We start from the raw sequence: 23,062 nt of genomic DNA, 5'->3' as shown, positions 1-23,062 counted from the left end.
GAAAACAAAATCTTTTCCCCACCTCTACCATGTATCCAACTTGACTGCACTACCCACGCACCTCTATAATTGTGTTGCAATTCAGAGATTAAGATCTAGATTACACCCCAATCATAGGCAATTTATTCCAGTCTCTAACTATTGCAGGAATGGTAAGCAAGACTGGCAAGACTTTGTTCCTGTTTAATGGAGTAGCTAAATGTTACCAGTCAACACCACGACAGAAGATAACCAGCGGTGTGAACAAAGTGAGAAGTGCCTGCTCTGAAGGTTCAGATCCTGCTGCTGTGGGATAAGAGGCCCACCTGACACAAAGAGCAATTCCAGGCTGCTCTCTGTACTGGGGCACGCATCACCAATGGCAGCTGGAACATACGGTTGCCACACTCTGCTGCACTCCTGTATTTGCACATCCCTCACCTTCACAGGATTACCAGGGGAACAAAAACACTCCCAAAAAATCCCATACAAACAAAAAGAACTTCAAAAAACGGTAAGAAGTTGTTTAAATGGGTTCAAAATGGAATTGTAAGAAAGTCAGAATTGACTGAACTTACATCCAACACTGGTATTCTGCTAAACAGTCTTTTGCTATGGTGAATTCCAGCTTTCTGCCTTCTAACCTCAAGAAGCCAAACATAGTCAAATCTACAAAACATGCAGGATTTCCTTGCTGGTCTTGATGAAAAACAGCAACATCAGGTCTGTGGTGTCATTGCAAAATGAAATAAAACCATTTTGTGTTTTGTTTTTTTTTAAACTCTCTATGTAAACAGGAATTCAGGTTGCAGGACACACCACAAAAATCACTCTGTATTATCCGGGTCAAGAAGTCTCATCTGGAATTCCACATTCAGCTTTGTATGCAGCACTTCAAGAGAAATACAGAACCATGGTAGAAAAATTTTGAGTAAATAAAAACACCAAAGTCCAGAAGAAGTGAGTATCAAAAGGGGATATGACATGTCAAAAAAACCAGAAAAAACAACCAACCATCAACAAACCAAACCAAACCCAAAGAATGCCCAGCCTGAAGCAGAAAGTACAAATACCTTAACAGACTGATGCAAAAAACAAAGGAGACAAAGATCATTATCTAACAACCCAAACAGGCAGCCAACACAGCTCAAGTGAGGCACTAAGGAAACTTTCTAAGTGTAGTGATGTGTTAGGATAGGCAACACAGGCAGACCTCTCCATCTGCAACATCCATGATACCACAGGAAAGCAAGTCAGGAATAATACTGGGGAAAGAAGAGCGAACAATTTGGGTGGTAAACATATACAAACCATTCAGTCTTGTTAAGACCTTGCAACTCTCTACCACTGACAAGTTTATAGATGCTTATCCCGCACTTCAATAGTAACTTGCTGACAAAGCCTTAATTAAACATTTGATAAAATTTTCAGACGCAGTAAAGTACCTTAGGCCAAGCTCAGGCACTAATGGAGTTGAAACAAAAATTAATATGCAGGAAAGAGTTGAGCTATTCTAGGCTTTGAAAATAGTAACTCTGTGAGTGTGATAGAGCAATGAAAAGAAACCCTAACAACAAAATAGACAAATAACATTATTTTAAGCCCAAGCTTTACATCATGCAATTCTCAGTTGAAAACATGCAGTCGAAAAGAGACAAAAACTACAGCAGTTTTGGCAGAGCACAGTTATAGTCTGAACCTTGGGAAGAATTCCTCTAAGGCTATGAGTGTGTCATTAGCAGAGTAGCAGAAGCAAATCCGAAGGGTGTAACCTGAGCACCTGACATCTACAGTACAAGTTTTTTAAACAATAAACCAGCTGATTTCTTGTGGGATTCTGGTGTCAAAGGCTAAAAACAGATGAACTATGTAGGTGTGCTGAATAGATTGCATCTTCTGGTTTATATTTTAAAGAATTCATGCAATTCAATACCATTTCACTGCACAAACAAAAATACAAATAGGATAAATATCAGGAGAGATGTTTCAAAGGCATGACTCTAAACTAAACTAAAACAGCAACACAAGAACCCTCAGACAGACCAGAAGAAACAGTAGATCTGGACATAACACAGGATGCAAGACAAAAGCAAATCATCCCTTCTTCCTGTTTTCAACTTTTCCAGATAAGAGGGATGAAAGAGATAAAGAATGACAAAAAACAGTGGTAGCAGGCAGCACTGGGTGACGAGAACAGGGAGATTTCCACCTGGGTTGCTCTTGTCAATCTAATCACATTAATAGCAACTCACTCAACAGAGATGCAGGACTGGACAAAGGTGTCATGTTGGGGGCTACTGTTATTCTTCCAACTACTCAAAATATTACTCCACAGTATTTGATAACTGTTCTTACAACATACCTTCATTTTCATAACTTATAAAAGGGAACTTGTTTTAAAGAGACGAGGTAGATAGGAGCCTCGTATCTGCTTGAGTTTTAAAAAACTAAATGTTTATATAAGTAACTTCTTAACTCTTTGACGTCTGAATTGTAAGAGAACAAGAGAAACAAATACAAGCATGAAGAGGTAACACTGTGAGACAAGCTGAAGTGTGGTGAAGTGTGATTTCCAAAAGGAAATAAGAGGTTGCCTTACAGTCAATTCTTAACATATTGTTTAGTTATCACACAATAAGACCAAGAGACAAAGGAGCATCAGCAGTAGTCAGGCAACAGAATACATTTTCTTTCAGATCATTCTGGAAAAGTCAGAGCACCATCATCTATAGAGAGTCAGTACAAAATACTTGGACTGCTTTAGTGACATAATTTTTGCTAAATAAGAACTCCACATGAATTATTCACATCCATAGTAAATACAGCAAGTATCAAAGACAGCAATTAACATACATACTCATTTTTAATCAATGAAGTAAAACCAAACCATTTTTATTAAATTTTGCAAACTGAGATTGGGATTGCCATCAGAAAACTACAAAAAAACAGTGAGCAAGTTCTTGTCCATAACCTCTTTAAACATTTAATCTTGAACTCGTCAACAATACCTGTACAAATTCATTCAGAGGCAGCAAAATCATAAAATCACAAGTCGTTGAGGTTGGAAACATCTTGTAAGGAAAGTCCAACCATTTACCTAACACTGCTAAGTCCAGTAGTAAACCATTCCCTAAGTGCCACATCTACACATCTCCTAAATACCTCCAGTGGTGGTAACTTAACCACTTCCCTGGCCTGTTCCAGTGCCTGACAACCCTTTCAGAGAATAAAGTCTTGCTAAGAGTCAATCTAAAAATGGCAATGCCAGGTGCCAGTGAGTACCTAAAATACAACTTAACCTTCAGGACTGCCTTATGATACAGCATTTTTCACAACTAAATATGTCCTGCTAAGGTTCAACCAAGGAATTCCAAAACCACCAGAAATCCTTTACTGACAGGTATTTGGCACTGATACGGAGACCAGACAGCTCTTCTATTCCATGAGCCAGAGAAAGAAACAATGCTATTGAGTTACATTTCAGTAACATCCTTCTTGGGAGAAGGCACTGTAAGACAACATATTCACATATTCAAATGGTCATACTGGAAGCTTCTGAGCTGTATTTACCTAAAACATTATACTCTCTGGCCACAGATTGCAGTAAAGACTTGTATGCATAGATGAAAGAAATCTAGGAAATTACCTGAATCAAAATGGCCTTCCAGCAAAAGTGAGCCCTTGGACAAACTTGGGCAACTTGTTTCATAAGAAAATTAAGGTTAGATGCAAAATTAAACAGGAAAAGATAAGATAGAAAACTATTAAATAACAAAGGTTACTGTCAAAAAGGGCATGGACTATTGAATGCAAGCTTTGTGAAAAGGCAAAGGTTACTTCTAGATCAAGTTAGTTAAGATAAAACTTACCAACTACTGAAGCTCCTCTTTCAGCAAAAGCCAGAGCATATGCTCTGCCCAAACCTAGTTTAAAAAAAAAAAAAAGGTAAAAACAAGACTGAATTTGTTTTCTGGATCACAATTCAGACAAAAACTACACAAAAATTAATTGCATCAAGAAAAATGCACCAATTCAACACAAACACGTCACAGGTTCAAAGCAAAACATGATTTCCCCCAGCAGCTCAAAGGCTTTTATAAGAACAAAACATAAAAGTAAACAAACAGATAAATAGTGAACAAAACTTCCAATCAAGAGGAAAGAAACCCAAACAAACCATCCTTACTCTTTATTATCGGATTCAACAGACACATCTGGGAAAGCTGTATGCTGCTGAGTTCGTGATAGAAAAATGCACTTGAAAGGAAGAACCTTTAATGTCCTACTGTAACACTGAATAAGAAGGGGATGTTTCAAGTTAATTAATTACACTTTAAGTGAATAATATACTTTCCTAGTTAAAGTTAGGATTTGAAAAAGAAACTGAATAAAATTTAACTGAAGATGTATTGACAAAATCCTTTGGATACAAAGGAATGCCTAATACCTCAGTTATCCAAACAGATACAGTTTGTCTATCCTAAGACTGTTATTTCTGTATCACATACAAAAGCAAGGGTCTTGAACCCTCACTCTGGCTTAGATTCTACTTGTGTTTGGCATTCATTACAATAAACGATTTACAGATATATTATCTGCTGTACCAGTCAAAAGTTGTTGGGATTAATGGCATTGATCCTTTCTTTAATAATTTCAAATAAAAGGAGATTCAAATTATCAAGAAATGATCATCAGACAGAAAAGAGTTTCTCAGAATGCTAACACTATCTCTTTGCACCTCACCAGGACATTCAAAGCCAGTTTCCTCAAAAAAAAAAAAAAAAAAAAAGGAAAAAAGTAAGAACTTTCCTTAAGACTCCCTCAGGCCTCTGCAACAGAGAGTATCACATGTGAGATGCATATACACACACTGCTCATGTAACACAAGTACAAGAAAATCTTTCTTGGTTTTGTTTTGAAAAGCCACTGAGAAGTGCACAGCTGCAAAGTGCACAAAACTCAGACCATGTTATATGTACTGGCCTTTTCAACTGCTAAGCAAGGATTGAACACTTGAGAATCAAAACTAATAGTGAAAAAAAAGGTTGTGTAAAATATGTCCATAACAGCAATTCACAAAGAATCTGCTCAAGCTGAAAAGAAACGCTTTCTAGATATATGTGTATGCGAAAACAGCTATCACTTTCACACAAATTAGTGATACAGACATCTAATTAAATTCCCAGCTCTGATCTGCTCACCAGCATCCAAAAAATCAATGCTGAAAAAACAATGCTATTAGTAATGCAGTCTAACTACACTGATGTAAATTAAATAAAAGCAAAATGAGAAGTAATCTGTAGACAACAGGACCTCCCTTAATCTTGGCTTAAATTTAATCAACTCTTACTAAAAAGCTATTGTGAAATAAAACACATGAGGGATTTGCTCTATTAACAAACCATTTTCAACCAGTCTAACCCTAAGAGTACAAGGGTCACTGTACATACACTTATGACACACAACTTTTACTCAGTGCAATACTTTCTAGAAGCTTTGTTAGTGTCACAGTGACCTTGTTTTGCTATTATGCAAGGTCTTAACCTGTTCTTTGATGAAATTCGATTACATAGGGAAAAGGCCACAGACATAGATCCAGTAAAAGCAGAAAAGCTCCATTTAAAAAACTGATCTCAATTATCAGGTTGGTCACCTTAACCTGATGTACAAGGGCTTTCTAAAACATCTTCTTCATAAGACATCACTTAATCTAGGGCTCCTCTGGCTATATGCCTCACCACAAAATGAGAGAAAAACTCCACTGTGGGGAGGGCAGACCCTTTTCAGACTGTGGCTGAACAAGTTTCCTGAAGAGCTCATCCCAAACACAAACTTTGCCTCTCACTCATCCACACTGACAGATCATATTTTTGCTTAACCAACAGAGTAGGCAAAGGTCAAAGCATGGATGGACAGGAAGGAAAAAAAATAATAAAATGGGGAAGAAACAAAAAAAAAAAAACCCCAACCAAGCACCCCCACGCCATAACAACAAATACAAAAACACTTCCTGGCAAAACCAAGCATTCCACTGCAGACCACGTTCCCTGGAGAGATTAAGCCTGCAGACCACCAACAGCGCAGGCCGGCCCTGCTGCTGACAGGAATCCCTCTCTCCCTGCCGCCCCCACTGCCTCAGGCCGGCTCCCGGGAGCAGCGCGGGCAGGAAGGCAGCAGCAGGTGGGCGGCTGCTGTCCGCAGCACGGACGGCACACGTGAAACCCCGGCCGGGGCAGCGCCGAGCCAAGACACACGGGTCACACGCTACCTGGTCCGAGGCTCAGCGGGAAGGAATTAGGATACCGGACAGCGCGTGGAGGAGGACACCCACTGCTGAGCGGGGTGCAGCGGCGCTGTTCCGCGCGTGTGTTTAAACAGCAGAAACCCCCACGTTCGGAGGGGCTCCCAACGCGGGAGTGCGGGGCCGGCCCCGGACGGCAGCCGCTCCCGAGGGCAGCGGGAGGCACGGCCCTGACCCCTGCACAGCCTTGGCACAGCCGGGGCCGGTACCGACAGCGCCTCCCCCTTCTCTCCTCTGTGGAAACAACCTGCTTGTCCCCCGCAAAGCCGGACCGGCCGCCGCCGGGGCACCTGCCAGGGCCGCGGGCAGCGGCGGCTGCGCGGAGCCCGCTCCGCCCGGGCTTCCCCCGAGCAGCTCCGCCGCCGTCCGCGGGTGCGGAAACCCCTCACCTCCTCCGGCGCCGGTCACCAGAACCACCCGGCCGTCGAACCTCAGCCCGGCCGCTGCCATCGCTCCGGTCCGTCTCGGCCCCACCGCCTGTGTCCGGCCTCGGTCCCACAGCCCGGCCCCCGCCCCGCTGCGCCGCCCACGGGAGGGACAACACGGGGCGGGGCGGTGCGCCCGCACTGCGCATGCGCCCGCCCCGCCGCCCGCTGGGAACTGTAGTGTGCGATGGGATGGGCAAGGGAGGTGGGGGGAAGGAGGGAAGAGGAAGGGTTGTGGAAGAGAAGGGAAAAGATATGACGGCATGGCATGGCATGGCAAGTGGAAGAGATGGGGAAGTGAATGGGAAAGGAATGGGAGAGGATGGTTGGGGGGAAGTGATAGGGAAAATGTGTGCTAATGTCTTTACACAGAGTTCGATGGGTGAAAGTATGGGTGTCTTTGAACATCTTTGAAATGGTCTTAATGTCGCTGTTAGCCTCAGGCAGCAGGTTTGTTGCAGACCTCAGACAGCTTGGCTCTTGAAACAGAGAAGGGTCTGCGCAAGTTTGGGTTTCTGACCTTGGGGGTGAAATGCCAGGGTCTAGGGGAGATACGTGGTTCGGGGAGCCTGTACCTTCTCAGTACCTCAGCCGATGGGGAAAGGAAGTGACAGGTGACCAGGAGTTTAGGATACAAGGAGGTTGCATCCTCCAAAATCTCGAGACATAAAACCCTGCAGGCGTGTGCCCCAGTGAACTCTCTCCCTTTATCGGAATGAAGTTGCAGGACTGCTCTGTCCCCTTTATAGACTGGGTTTTCATAGTGCGATTTTCTGTACAAAAGGAAGGGATGGAGAATGGAGGGGAGGGGAGGGAAGGCAGAAGGACAGGAGAGGTTAGGGTTGGGGGAAGGAAAGGATATGATGGAATGAGGAGAGGAAGGGATGGGGAAGGGGAAGGAATGGGTGGGGAAGGGATGGGGAAAGGAAGGAGATGGGGAAGACGAGGGGAGAGGAAGGGATGAGAAGGGTAAGGAAGAGATGCAGAGGGCAAGGAGGGCCTTGCGATGGAGGTGGTAGTGCCCAGGATTAGCCCTGCCTGGCCCTGCTTTCCCAGGCTGGCTGTGAAAGGTGGGAAGGAGCAGCCTGTCCTGTCCTGTCTGCATGCCCAATTGCTGGGCTGGATTGCAAGACCAGGCTGCCCAGGGGTAAGATGTCACACCTCCATTTAAAGTTAATCCACAGTTACTTCTTTTATATTAATCTTATGGTTTATAGAGTGCAATGTTTTTCTTCCTCTATTTACTATTTCCCAACAGAAAGTGCTGCTTTCAGCCCTGGGAGCTCTCTGTATTGAGCAATTAAAGTGCAACACATCGTGGATTTTGGCTGCCCATGTGCGGAGGATGGTGCTGGGTGCAGGCACCCAGGGGCTGCAGGGCAGCTGAGGGGAACAGGCCTCGCATGCCAGTGCCTGGCACAGCATTCCCACCGGATTCAAAGGACCATCTGAGAGGCCGTCGGCGGTGCCTCTCTGGGAACGTGTCTAAGAAAATATAAAACATGTTTTGCAGCAATTGTGGAAGAATTGGGCGGAGCTGAGGGAGAAACAGCCCTGCAGACACCCATATGAAGAAGGAGTGAGTCCAGCTGCAGGAGCAGATTCCCTGGAGCCCGTAGGGAAGACCATGGTGAGGCAGCCCATGGAGGTTCACACTGGAAAAGGTTTGCTGGCAGGATTTGTGACCCTGTGGGCCAGCAGAGCAGCCTGTTCCCAAAGGATTACACCTGTGGGAGAGACCCATGCTAGAAGAGCTCATGAAGAGCCGTGCAAGTGACCCCATGGTGAAGCAAAGGAACAGAGGGAGGCACAAAGAGCAGCAGAGTGCATTGTGTTTAGTTGAACCAGCCAGTGGGTTAAGTACGAATGTACACACTTAATCATTAAATTATTGCAGGTGTTGTGTGAGTTTTATTCAAAATAATTGTTCTGGCATTTCACACGGCGAATGCTGAAATCTAGGGGGTGCTCAGGGAACACAGGATTGTGTAAGGAATGCGCAGAATTACTTTTTTTGGGGGAAATCATCCACGTGTTCCCTCTGCACAGACGAACTTTAATTCATGATTAACCTTTCTTGTAAACTTTGGATTATTTCTGGAGCTAACAGAGAGAAAAAAATGGTTTTGTTGCCTGGTTATCTTCTTGGCTATAAATGCTTTACTGTCTACATTAAAGAAATGTGATAGTTTCCTGATAGCTATTTGGAGAGAATAGAATAACTAGAATATTTATTCTATTCAAAAATAGAATAAATTATCATTTCTGACCTCCAATCATCTGTGGCATTCAGCTCTTTAGAAACAATGGGAGCAGAGACGAACGGTCTGTGATTTTGTGACACTGTTGGGCTTGCAGGGGTTGAAAGCTTCAGCTGCAAGTTAGCACTGCGGGCACTAGAGCGAGCTCGTGCTACGGTAAGACTGCCCAAAGTGCCTCATTCACAGCACCACCCACAGGGAAACTACTGGAAACCATATGAAAACAAACATTTCTGAAGGCAGCAAGGGAACGTACATCAGATAAATAGCCTACAATCAATGACAAGTTTTAAGTGTGAGAAGCATTTTTGACTGTAAGGAGAAGCAGCCCATTGCACTGGAGGTGTGTTATTATGTCATAGCACTGAACACCCTCACAACTAATTAAACTTCCGAAGTTTGTCTATGTCATTTGAATGCAGCTCAGTGCAAGAGAGAACTGCCCAGCAGTGAGAGGCCCGGTGCAGCTGGGTGTGTTTTGCAGAAAGAACATCGCTACTTGTGGTTTGGCTGTGCCGTGCTTGGCAGCGGAAGGAGGCTCTTTCCTGGAGGGGAGGAGGGCAGAGCGGTGAGTCAGATTGCAATTGCTCCTCCTGAGGAAGTAACAGATTGAGCCCTTAACATCTGTGAGCTTTGGGTCAGCCTCAACACTCAGTATTTTGTTTGTTGTTGCTACAGTGTGGGATTAAGCTCCCACCTGGGAAAAGAAAGGGAAGTCTCCAGGATGCTGTGAGAGCAGCATCTAGTAAAGACTGGAAATACCCACAAGGATTGAGTGGTCATCCTTTCAGTACCAATTTTATTTGCATAATCCTCTATGTAATCGTATTAATCTAGAGCAACTCAGATCTGTAGGCACTTCTATAAACAGGTCCTAAGAGAACCCGATTCATTTTCAGTGCTGGTTTTGTCCAGCACCAGATCTTTCATGGTCTTGAGCAGGCCATTTCAGTTCCAGTCTTTCACATTCCAGTCTTCTATCTCCTGTTTTTTACAGATAATGGGCTATTTAAGGACAGGGTTTACTCTTGAATTTGCCTAGAAATTAGTGGTTACATGGCCGAAATAAAATCAGTCCCTGAGGTATTTCTGTAGCAGAATTTGTTGTTTAGATACGAAATAAACAGACCTTGTTAACCAGTCAGGAACTTTTACAGCTACCTTATTTTTGTGCATAGACTGGGATTAGAATTAAGGGAGAGCTCACACTTTGAAACGCTTAAGAGTTTCCTCAACAGATTGGTGTTTTTTCCCATAAAACACAAAATAAAGTGGACTGGAGAGACAGTACATCACTTCTGTATTTTATTATGTTAAAGTGAAACTTCTCTGTATTAAAAAGATGCAAAATACAAAAGAACCATTCTGTATGGAAAGGTGTTTGATGAGTTCCCTTAGCAGTCAGAAGAGCTTTGTTCCAAAAGTCATAACAGCTATCAGAAAATATCTGTATCAGTCTGAAAAAAAGGTATGAGGGGAGTGCTGCTGCTTACCGAAGTGAGGTGATGGTAGGTGGAAACATGAGCAGAATAGGTGTCAAGCCACAAACCAAGATCAGGTACCACAGTGAGTTTTCAGTGATTGAGCTATAGTGCAAGAGTAATAGCAGGATATCCACATTCCAAACACAGCCAGACAGGGTTTAACAAAATAAGACAAAAGGGAGAACCAAATTTGCTTTTAGTGAGCAGTGTGGACTAGCATATATTTTCATTAACATTTATTCTGACATTTCAGACATTTTTCACCGGGAAAACTTTGCCAAAAATCCCACGCAATACCTTGCAATACTGAATGTGATGATATTTCTTTTCTGTTACACTTGAAAGACTACACCATGTAAGTTCTTTCCATTAACAGTAAATTTTTGTGCTGTGCACTGAAACAAATTTGGTGTATGCTCTAACATCTTTTTGGCTAACAGCTAGATAATTGGGTGGGGCTTTTTTTCTTTTACAAGTCTTTTATAAAATAGGGGCTTGCATGTGTGTGGGAGTCTTATTCCCATTGGAAATTGTTTCTTCTGTCTGCTGCTGGAGATGGTGAGCACCTGGAAACTTTTACTCAGGGGGAATAAAAGAATTTACTTGCTTTTACTCTGTATTTTTTTGACAGATCATTTGCTAAATGATCTTTTTGGATTATAAAGATCATTTTCAAGTTCTTCATTTGCTTGCTAAATGGTTTTACTCATGGAGATTTGCAGAAACCTATTCACTGGGAACAAAGACTTCTCTACAAACATGATTGAAAGGGAAGATACTTCTTTCCATGACCAGGAACTAGATACTGAATACATGTTAAAAACTGTAGCACCTTCCACTGAATATTGCAAAAGCCAGGCCTCCAACAGATGGTGCCTCCCAATAACCTTACTGCTTTTAGCATCCCTGGGGTTTTGATCACAGATGTTTTTTGCTGTGACCAAAGACACCTTGCTTGCAGCCAGGTCGTGCTCCCCATTTCCCCTCTCCCTCTCTGCAGCTCTTCTCTGGCTGCAGGTGCAGAGAGGTCACTGATGGGTCTCAGACCCTGAGCTGGCCGCATGTTTATCTCACAGAAACCAGCTGCATGGCCCAGCTCACCATAACAATCACTCTCTGAGTAAAAGTGTTTACATAAAACTACTTAAAAACTCCCACTGAGGAATTTTTCATAGCTTGAATTTAATATTTCTATTGATTGCTTTCATCTGCAGGAATATCAACATATAGCAGCATTTCCATTCTAGCTTCTCTTGTCTTCTATTTTTCTGTGAGCCTACACTGAAAATTAGTGAGTAGGGATTTTTTTGCCATTGAATCTGTTGTTAGTCTCCTTCAGAACCTGAAAAGCAGCTTTCGTGATGAGATGTTGGGGAGCAGCCTACTGCGTAGTTAACAGTGCACACATTCTTATGCACCAACTGCAAATGTAAATGCAAACATTTTTATAGCTGTTGTCAACAACCCACATCACAGGAGGTCTCATATCCCTGTTTTGGCAAGAAACATTAATTTTGGCATTTGTTGCACATACCACTCAATTAAGTGGAAAATTCAAGCAGGGGGCACAAGCAGAGCGCTATGGAAGCTCTCCGTTTGATTCCATCAGAGACTTAGGATTTAAGGGAGACCGAAGCCCTGGGTCAGTCAGGGCTCGGTGGACTGCTGAGCAGGTATGACGTGACACAGTAGTAGAACAAACTTTTGAAGCAGAAACTAGTTGCTTGTGCACATCTACAGCTTTGAAAATGCATCCTGTGGTGAGAAGTTAGGGAGGTGCCAGCAAAAGGTTATGGTGTTACTTCCATAACACAACCACACTATTTCATCCTAAATGATTCTTCATGAAAAATCCATTAAATTGGTTCCCTTGAAGGAAAAAAAAAAGGAAAAAAAAAACAAAAAACAAAACAAACAGGAAAACCTCAGAAGGACTTAAAATGAGAACTAAAACAAGAAGTAGAAAGACTGACAAATAACCATTTGTCACATTCTGTGACATTTCTGTGGAAATCAGGTGCATATTTGCACTATTATCAACTCATAAGTAAACAGATTCTGCAGAGGAGCTGAACCTTTAATAAAAGATGGAAGACTTTAAATGCTTCCTGAGAAAACTGATTTGGTGCAGTTGCTTCCTGAATTAACAGCCATACTGAGATTTAGAACAGCTAAACACTCCAAGAGGCTCTGCTCGTAAAATAAATCCAGGCAGCTTCTTTAAGGGACACGAAGTGTTGCACAAAAGGTAAGATAGTTTCAAACTGTGCCTTCTAAAATGGCCTCTCAAGCCACCATGGACATTTTACAGTTCTTCATCCCAATTTTGCAGAGTTTTTCTCTGTGCACAACATACATTCATTTTCCCCGGATTAACAGCAGAGTTCCAGTTGTCTCTCAGAAATACCCATTCTGCCAGCTTCCATCCCAACTATCCCAAGAATGCAAATGAAAGCAAAACACCGCAGGTTTAGACTGTCTGTATTCCATGGTGAGAATTCCTCCCCAGCTTAAGTAAAGAACAATTTTAGTCAAGAATACATAAAGTATGGAATAGAATTCTGTCTAGAAGCAAGATAGAGAACTGTCAACTAACAGCATAAACACCTTTTCCTGTAGTTTGCTTGTACTCCTCTTCAGCACTTGCTCTCCTAATCAGAAATGAGGGGGGAAGTCAAAATGCCCCAGCTAAGTTTCTCCCAGCTCCAAACAGTAGCAAAGACTACTTTTCTTTGATACTGTTTCATAAAGGGCCTCATTCCCTGTTTCTGTATTTTGTAGCATGAGCCTCTTTGTTGTAGATTTGGGGTAAACCACAGATTACAGTGTCATAGGATACTGGAACTGTAGAATTACAGTAATTTCATGATTATAAACCGCGCCATTTTGACTAAAATTTTGCTCCCACCCCGGAAATGCGGCTTACACTCAGGAGCGGCCAATATATGAAAAAAGTCCGGAAATTTCCAACCCTGGTAGTGCCAGCCAGGTGCCGAGCTGAGCACCTGCAAGCAAAACCCGGGATTGCACGATTGTTACAAATTGGTGACTCTGTTGCGCGGCGGGTGGAAGCGGGCTCCGTGCGGGCAGCATGGGGGAGGAGGCGGAGGGGTCCCTCCTGCTGGCCCCACGGCCTGGGGGAGAGGCGGAGGACTCCATCCCCACTTGCCACAGGCACCGCGGGAGTGGGAGGGCTCCATGCCCGCCTCCCACTGTGGGAGCGGTGGGGGGCTCCGTCCCCACCTGCTGCCGTGGGGCAGGGCCGGGCTGGGCCGAGCGAGCCCAGTGGCAGCGGCGGCTGGGCCACCTGGCCCCATCGGCAGCCCCGAGCAGGCCGAGTCCGCCCAGCCCCAAGCTGAGCCAGTAAACCCCGCGATCCCACGATTCTGTTACTAATTGGCAACTTTGTTGCACGCGGGTCCTTGCTGCGAACGACAGAACGGCTTATAATCAGGTGCGGCTTGTAATCGTGAAATTACTGTAAATACATTGTCTTACTTAGACAAAGTGAAATGCCTGTGCTTACAGCAGGCAGTAGTCCTTATCACAGTGTAGATGGCAAAACAAACTTAATGAGATCTTTGTCTCATCACAGCCCTTCCTCCTAGGAAAGTGCTGAGCTTTTCTTTCTACATTTCCCTAATAGTTTCTCATATGATGGTGCAGCAAATGTATCTTTGGGAGTGTTCATACCACTGAAATCAAGGCAGCCTGTAACTGAGACAGCTTTTTTGGTTGGGCAAAGAGACTCACTTTAGTTCCAAGGATGAGATAATTTTTCTGTTGCTGAATTATCAAGATCCTTGAGATACAGAACCAGCTCTCTTGAAAGTAACAGCTGATCTCATATCATGACCCTGGACTCATGCACTTATTCCCCCTCTGGCTCAAAGCCTCATGGGGCAATAAATCAGTCTCTCTCAGTCTCTTTCATTTCTGCAATCTCTTAGTAGCATAGCAGATCATACACAGTTGTGACTCTCCACAAAAATAAAACCGACCCTCTAATGAACAAAGCAAAAAACCACAGTATCTCCATTCCAGTCAGTGAAGGAAGGGGAAAGCACCAGCTCAGTGCTGCTGTAATGGGGAAAGGCTGTCCTTTCATGTCACAGAAACCCTTAATTAACTGAAGGCTATCAACAGCCAGGGGACTTTCTTCTCAGAACTCTAGCCAAGCCCAGCTACTGAAATAGATTCCCCAAATAAAAGAGTAAATCCTGCTCAAGAAAGCCAAGCTGTTTTTCAACACTTTAGTAATGGAGCATAACTAGTGCATTTGTATTCTCACACAAGAGAAGAAGGGTTGGTGGTATGTGGGCCCTACTTGAGCTGATTTATTCCACCTACACCACCATACTCCCTGTATTAGAAAATCCTCACACAACCTAAGTAACAATATTTTTTATCCACCATTAACAGCATTAATGCAACTTGGCCAGAAAAATCAGCAATAAATGAATTCTGAAAAAATGTACTTCAAAATGTCCCACAAATGTCTTGCAAATGAAGAGCTTTACGTTGCCATGAGGTGCCAGCAGACACCGGAGCACAACTGTGCGAAAAGCAAACAACTTTTCTCTTACAATGATCTGAATTTGTTAAAACCTCCAAAATTATATCCACTAAGATGTTTCCTTATAGGACACAAAACACCTAATGAAAAAGCCCCAAGGTATCTAGAAAGCATGATATGATGCACAGGGCCATCTGCTGTTTTGTTTCTACTCATATTTATTTGCACAATAAAAGCACATCTTAAACCCAAATATCTAATACAAACTGAAATAGGAATTAATTTGTCATTAAGCTAATGAAAAGCATGATTTTAAAACCCAGTGTGAAGATTTTTAGAGTAGACAGTGGAAGGCCTTACATGTACAAGTAATTTAAATCTAAATCACAGTAACTGTAGGAAGCTCTGCCTTTGTCCTCCACTTATCATACCAAGACTTTCCCACAGGGGAGAACAACAAATAGCAAATAAGTTTTGATTGCTTGAGAAAGCTGGGCAAGCTAAGTACCTTCTTAATTACATTATTCTTAATCACTAAAGTCTGCTTCTTTGTTTGATACTGTGTAATTATGGTACATCCCAAAGCTATTAGACGCCATTTTTCAATTTGCTCCCTAACAGAAAGAAATGCTGTAAGCGATGTTTCTCCAGAAACTGGTGTTGTGCTAGCAAGTAGATATTAACAGATGGTTAGAAGATACACATAAGCACCTGTATTTCTCAAGCTCACAAAAAAAGAGTGGGTATTGATACAGGACTGTCTTGCCCATAAATCTCAACTTTAAAATTGGAAAACAGAATTCTAAATAATAAAACTGAGAAAAGAGAGGTCACTTTAGCAATTTGTAGTTTAAACATTAAGAAAATTTGATTTGTTACACAGACTGAGCACTAACGCAACTGCAAAAGAAAGCTTTGATATAGTGTGGATGGAGATACTATTCCTTTGTTTTAACAGACGTTTTAAAAATCACATGTTAACACCTAATATTTAACACTATATATGAATTACAAAGCTGTGATGTAATTTCAACTGCAGTATGCATAATTCAGCATGAAAAGATTAGAATATTAGAATGAATAATTATTTCAAAACCTCTTTCAAATGCAAGTTTTCTTGTTCTGGTGGTTTTTTGTGTCTTTTTATTTTCACATACTGAAAATAATTACATTACTAAGTCTAAACTTTCTGAGTAATAGTTACACTTATTATTACCATTATTATAGCAATTGGGTTTTAAGATAAATAGGAAACTTCCCCCTCCCAAAAGTAGTTTCATTTATGTGAAATGCATAGAACTAAGATACTACAGAACTTTTCTGGACAATTATAATCTCTTTTGACAGTGGTTTTATCCAGAACACAGATGTTTGCCACTTAACCATGAATGTTGGCTGACCTGCCCTAATCTCAATAAAAAGCAGTTGTAGCAAAGTTTTTCTGCAAATGGTTATGCAAACAGGAATCTTCATCTCATGTATATGAAGTATACCCTCTGCAATACATTCAAAAGCACTTCTGGGGAAAAAAAAAAAGCTTAGAAATATATTTAATGAAATCACAGCTAAATGCTTACTACACTGATGAGGGTATAGATTATATCCAAAACAGTATTAACAGCTAAATCAAGACATAGATTGTTCAGAGATCAAATTACCTTGCCAACCCAACCCCTCCCCCACCTTCCCCCAAAAAAACCCCAATGAAACAGGAAAGCAGTGTTTATTTTTTGACTAAGTGAAGCAGGTAATGTAGTCTATCTGCTCTCCTTAAATTACCATGTAATGTAATCCTGGTGTAAGAACAGTAGGAAAGGAGTTGACCAGTTGTGCCAGCTGCTCAGAAAGGCAGCAAAGGGGAAAGGAAAGCTGTGGTAGGTGATCACCAGCCAGCCAATGCTCATGATAGAGAAACCATCCCAGCCCATGCAACATAAAACTTACCATCCTGCTCTTAGCACTGTCCTCTCTGACAATGAAGTGGGGTGAATCCCCCTCTGCCAGACCCTGAAAATGAGTACGCTCTGGTCCCTCGAAGAGCAACATGCAGAATTACAGTTTACCTTTAAAAGGTCACATTATAGCCATTACAGCTAGAAGGGGGTGGAAAGTGACTGAAGCCAACTGCCATTACAATCAGTTCCCTGTTTTCTTGGGAAAGTGTAATCTCCGAGGGAGAGATATGAGAAAGTAATTGGCCATCTTCTCACCCCATTGTTTTACAAGAATTTATGGGTGGGGTTGAATCTTTTTTTAGAGGAGAAATGATTTGATATTTTCCTTTGAGAGGGAAAAAAAAGAAAACCAAACCAAAACCACAAATCACCCCACATCAGTTGCTGAGAGCTTCCAGATTCCTGATGATCTCCGTACCTCCTAAATGCAGATAAATCTCAAGAGAACTCAAGGCCAAGAATAAGGCTTGTAATTTACCCATTTGCGTCTTTTTGTTTTGTAATTAAGGGGTCGCCAAAAGCCAAAAGCCCACACAAAATAGCCCTGACAAACTCCCTATATTTTGTTTTCATTGTATGGATGAGATCATGTTTGTTTACATCTTGTAAAATATAACCAAGGTCTGACTTAGCACTTTTTCAATGTCTCTAGAAGGCTATAAAATTAGTTTTAAGTTCCAGAACTTCAACAACATGTATTTTAATGGCATTAGGCTTTACATGTTAAACTAAGTGTTGAAAAGACGATAATAATACACATCACCCGAGGTACTGAGATTTAGATGGCCATTGTAAAATGAATCCATGATGACTGGATTTTAATGTATTAGTAATTATTACCCTAGTAAAACACAGTATTATTGATTTTGCAACACTAAATTATGGGATTATGCTACCCCTAATTAAACAGAACCACTATAACCTTTTCAAAAATCTTGACTTTGTCAAGTTTCTGCTAGAGGGTCGATGCCTTCATACAAATGTACTACAGGCAAAATTGCTGTCAGTTTATTTCTGAATTTTTAAAATCACAACTATTATTTATGTATGCTGCAGGAAAAAAATAACTGTAAAAGTATACAGCTTGAGTGCTGTCATGTCAGAAGTACCTGGTAGGTGTTTGGAAACCCAACACAATTGGTTTCTTTCATCATTATGGAACTCGTTTGTAATTCAAAATGAACGCCAGACAAGAACCATTGTTACAGCATCTCAGAAGAATGTAGCCCAATTGTGAGCCAAACGTAAGTTCTCTTAGCTGTCAAGTTTTCATGCTTATAATCAGATCTCCATGGGCAATTTTCACTTTTTCTAACAAATAAATGGCCAGACAGTGCAGCTCAGTGAGGTCCTGGGTACTGAAAACATACATGACTCATACATACATGTAGGTGTCAATTATCAATGTACAAAGATTTATTTCACCAATTTTTGTCCCAGAGAAAATTCAAATTTGAGCAATTGGTCAAAGAGAATCTTCTGTACTTTACATGGTACACGCATGTAATACTCCTGGTTCTAAAAAAAGGTACTGTCTCCTCCTTACAGTAACTGTTACCATTCATTACAAACTATGCTATTTTGGGAGAATCAGGAGATAATGTAAAACTAGAAACTGTAGATAAAACTGTTTTAACTGCTAGAATTCAAGTTCCTTTTTATTCTCACCCAAGGAGGAAGAATTGGTAAAGAAGACAGCTTTGTGTTTCTAGGTAGGAAGATAAAATAAATACACTGGAAACTAAACACTTCAAAATTTGGGCGATTTTCTCCATGATGTTGCACCCCTATACATGACTTCTGATGGACAGAAAGACAGTCTATTTACTGTTTAGGTAAAGCACCTAAACAATAAATACCTACTGTTTAGGGAAGGGATCTTAGATAATACTCCTTCAGACGTCAATCTATTGAGTTACTTCTTGGCAAATTCTGGTGTACTATCCCCTTACATCAGTTCCCAATTTTTTTGCAGAAAAGTAGTACATCAATCTTCTCCCTCTGCTGAACACCAGTGGCTCCCATAAAATGAGTTCACATTTTGAGCACATTTCTCTGGCACATTTCCAGGAATACTGAGCATCTAACTTAATATGAATAAAACGTAAATATCTCTTAAAAATCACAAGTAATGCTGAAACCATATGTCAGATGTTGCAATGCTTCTGTTGCTGGCAGAATTCAGAATTTAAAATATGATAAGGGGAAAAAAGAAGACAAGAGAAATTTGGAGTGCAAATATTCTTTGGTTTACTCATTAAAACAAAAGGACACAGCAAACAGCAAAAACACTGGCAATTAAATAAACAGCAAATTCTTTATATGTTTCCTAACAAAAAGTCTTTGGCTGTTTGAAATGTATTAACTTCATGCTTTAAGTACATTACAGTGTCTAGAAAGTCACATTTTTTATCCCCAATGTCAAGGCAAAGAGAAGATGAAGAAGAAAAGGATAAAAGGTAGGAAGTAAGAAAAGAAGAAAAAACTTTATTCAAAATTCCATTTTTCCATTCGTTAAATAGTATATAACACAATTATAACACTAATTTCTGTTTCTACTTTCATTGTACACAAAGCAAATTGGCTTGCAATTTATTTATCAGCTTTGGTGAATGCACATCATCATACACATCAGACTAGTATGTCAAATATACTGACTCACATCTTTTCGAAAAGAATTGGGACCCTTCCAACCCAAATGATTGATTCTATGATTCTACTAGCAGAATTCTATATATCTAAAGGAATTGCACAGAGAACTCACTGTGTTTTATCTTATCAAAGGCAGAGTTAAAATTCTGTACCACAAGCAGTTTCTTGGGAGTGCTCTTCCCCAGTTCGGCTATTTTCCTGTAGCTTATTCCTCAAATAATCCCCATGTAGTCAAAGGAAGCAAGCACCTGTGCAGGCCTATAAAGATCTCTACTTGGGAGATCCTGCCTTGCAGACAGGAAGTTTTCACCTCTGTACTGGAGATGCACAAGCCTGCTGTTAAGACTCTGTGTGACAGCATCACTGATTTTATTTAAAACTTCATTATGGTAACACTAGGAAGCTGTTATCTGTGCAGAGAGCATAAAAGACTATAACTGAATCATATATGCCTATTTTACAAGTAAAATAAAGAAATTACAGAGTGTACCATCACCATGATAGTCTGTTATCAACATTACCGGATTCTGATAATTTAGAATTAATTCTGTAAATCTATGAAAGATGTGGATTGTCTGACAGCATGTTCTTTTAGTTTGTGGATCTATCTTGCAAGACTCTTACTCTACTTGAACCATTCTTTTTGATTGTCTATATCAAGCTGTTTCCATAGGCTAAGCACAGTAAAAAAAAGTCATGTGCAGTTTTTCTTCCAGATGGACTGTGAATAGCAACAGATAGCGCATAGTAAGAAATCAATTAATAAAGATTTTAGGAAAGATTTGTCATAATGTAAAAAAACCTCTTTGCATGCTCCCTTATTCCTTCATAAATCAACAGTGTTCCACCTACAAATAACTCATATGCAGTCACCTCTAACACAAGTACTTATATGTTCCCCTCATCTAGCATTTTGTTGACCCCATCACAAAGTTTCTGCAAATGGATTTTATAAGGTCCAAAGGGATTGTACAAGGCAGCCAAAAATTCACAATCAGAGAAGTGATCAAACACATTGTTGACGCGTCCGTGTGACTTCGCAGTTAGGTGACGCTGAATGATTTCATGAAGCAGCTCTCTACATTCATTCAACAGTTTGGACAAAAAGTTCCTGTCAAAGGTATAATCCACCTGATGGAAACTGACCACAGTCTTAGCCAGCTGATGAACCTTCTTCTTGAATTTCTCCATCAGAGCTATTTCCTCCTGATTAAACTGGTTGTTCCTGTAGAGAATTGCCAATTTGAGGACTATTTTAATGAGGTTTTTGATGATCTTCTCTGCTTCTTTTTTATTTTGTGTATATTCCTTTGTAACTCTGTAAAGCTCATCCAAAACATCACTGCTTGTATCATCGATCAAAGTAGTTGCTATTGATTTGGACACCATTTTTCCAAGGATCTTCTTCTGGGCCTGAATGGCCAGACTTTTGGAGTTGAAGACATCTGTGGCCACTAGGGGAAGAAAACAGTGTGCAGTCAGTACTTGCAAACAGACAGTCTCTGGATAGCAAGGTTGAGGAATATTTCTATATCCATGCATTCACAATAGTCTCACTATAAGTGTCACAAAAGTAATGCAACATAAACCCCCCCATATTTAAGTCCCCAAAACTGTCTTCTCTTTAGGTTTACATTATTTTCAGACTGTTATATTTTTCAGAAAATACCCACTGAACTTGCTCAGAAATGGTTAGATCTCTCTCTATATATGGATTGATGGAATTTCAAATTGAGACAATAAAACTGTTCTGTTTGATCAGATGAATGAGAGAATCCAAGTCTCGTATTCATAATGAAATCTGAAACTAGGATTATCCCAATGTTATGACACATAACCACTACTACTCAAATAAAGATAACAATTCAGTGACCATTATAAAGCCTTTTCCTGCTTAGCATTTTACATGATCGTTGAATGCAGACAGCACACATTATTTTTTTTTAGATATCTATTTCATGCATATCTATAGATATCCATGTAGAAATACAAAAGTAAGACCAAAATCCATGGTCAGCAAACAGCACTGAGATTCTCTGGATGGAATCTGAAGACACTAGTAAGTACAGATTAACACTTCTATGCCCCATACTTTATGCAGTAAAAGCAAGACATTTACTTTCTAGTGATTGTCATAACACAATTGTGAGCATGACCTTCTAAAAATATCTTCCTGTGACCAATGAAGTAGATTCTAAATCACATTTCCACCTCTAAAACTGTGTTTGATTGCACTAACACACCCAATGACTGGTCTGTACTTTTGTTCAGACACTTAAAAGACCCCAAACAGTGCTTCAGAAACTTGACTTGTGACTGTTATCATGTATTCTGTTGTCAGCAAGAATTTTTTAAAGCACACTCCCTTGGAGCATTCTCTCCATGAGGACACATGTGAGTTGGTATTTTCAGGTAGAATTGTCTGGGAAATGGCTGCCTTTGTGCTGCAGCTCTCCTGGAGTCTCAGACAGGCAAAGGAAGACTACATCTGTTTACATTTACCATACATATGAAAGGTTTGCTTAGCAAACACAGGGACTGGAAATATTTTTTTTTTCTTTTAATGAAAACATCAACTCTGCAGATGTCAGACAGTAAGTCCCTGAATTTGGAAAAGGTTTCCTCTTAACTGCTGGTATGTGGGCAGCTGGGTGTGTTCAGACACAGGGTGCCTCAGGGGTTCCAGCAAACAGAGGAAACTTGTCCTTCAGGACATGAAACACAAATCTGTATTTTTAATTCAAAAGTATCTTTGAGAAACTTAATAACAAGTTCCTTATTTTTATCATCCCATAAACCTTCAAGCAGGTTTGTTTGTTAAAACTTTCAGGGTATATCAGTATTTTGTTTTGAAGTATGAAGTGTCTGAGCACATTTTCAAAAATATTTACTACAAGAGGACACTCAAAAAACCAAAGAACCCCCTGTTAACTATCTTGGGCAAAGCACTCAAGATCACAAGACAGACACGCTTCTCAACCACAAAGATACAGGAAGACATTAAAGATGCTGAGCAGTCATTCTGAACTGAAAATGTGTGATTTGCTCTCTGTGTTTTTAAAGCTAAAACTGCAATGGTTACTGTTAGAGTAAAACTAATCCAAGTTTTCCAAAGGGTAGTCAAATACTAGAACTCAACAGCCAATGCTTTACAAAGATCTACTGATGAATGGTAACTTTCTTTCCCTTCCAAAACAGGAATATCAATTGTTATTTCATAACTTTTATTACTTAAAGTCTTCTTATAAATGCTCATGATGTCTTCTTTCTGACACTGGACACAGATTATAGATGTTCCGACTAATAGCAGCTACTGTTTCAATGCTACCTTTCAAAAAACTTGCAGAGAAAAACTTACATGATACACTGTATCTGTATTTTTAAGCATTTTTTTCCCAGGATGCTGCAGGCTTTCTTACAAAATACTATCACACTGAATGCTCCACTGTAATTCCAGCCTGTTGTATTTCTAAATCCACATAACCTGCC

General features: G+C 40.8%; 2 protein-coding genes across 4 annotated transcripts in view; both read right to left on the bottom strand.

Annotated features, from left to right (window-relative positions):
* Positions 1 to 6,812, bottom strand: part of HSD17B4 (hydroxysteroid 17-beta dehydrogenase 4) — a 66,315-nt gene extending 59,503 nt beyond the window's left edge. Inside the window, exons 1-2 of the mRNA XM_033084804.2 lie at positions 6,670 to 6,812; positions 3,849 to 3,902 (exon numbers count right to left, since the gene is read on the bottom strand). Coding sequence (XP_032940695.1) covers positions 3,849 to 3,902; positions 6,670 to 6,730 — 115 coding nt within the window. The 5' untranslated portion in view covers positions 6,731 to 6,812. The remainder of the gene's footprint in view (positions 1 to 3,848; positions 3,903 to 6,669) is intronic.
* Positions 6,813 to 19,170: 12,358 nt separating this feature from the next.
* TNFAIP8 (TNF alpha induced protein 8) overlaps positions 19,171 to 23,062 on the bottom strand; it is a 58,066-nt gene continuing 54,174 nt past the window's right edge. For all 3 annotated transcript variants that reach the window (XM_033085014.1, XM_033085013.2, XM_033085015.1), the window contains exon 2: positions 19,171 to 21,027. In XM_033085014.1, coding sequence (XP_032940905.1) covers positions 20,462 to 21,027 — 566 coding nt within the window. In that variant the 3' untranslated portion in view covers positions 19,171 to 20,461. The remainder of the gene's footprint in view (positions 21,028 to 23,062) is intronic.

Source organism: Catharus ustulatus, chromosome Z (assembly GCF_009819885.2).
Source record: "Catharus ustulatus isolate bCatUst1 chromosome Z, bCatUst1.pri.v2, whole genome shotgun sequence".
NCBI lineage: Eukaryota > Metazoa > Chordata > Aves > Passeriformes > Turdidae > Catharus > Catharus ustulatus.
Note: the sequence above shows the minus strand (reverse complement) of the source record. Positions and strands in the feature narration are given on the sequence as shown.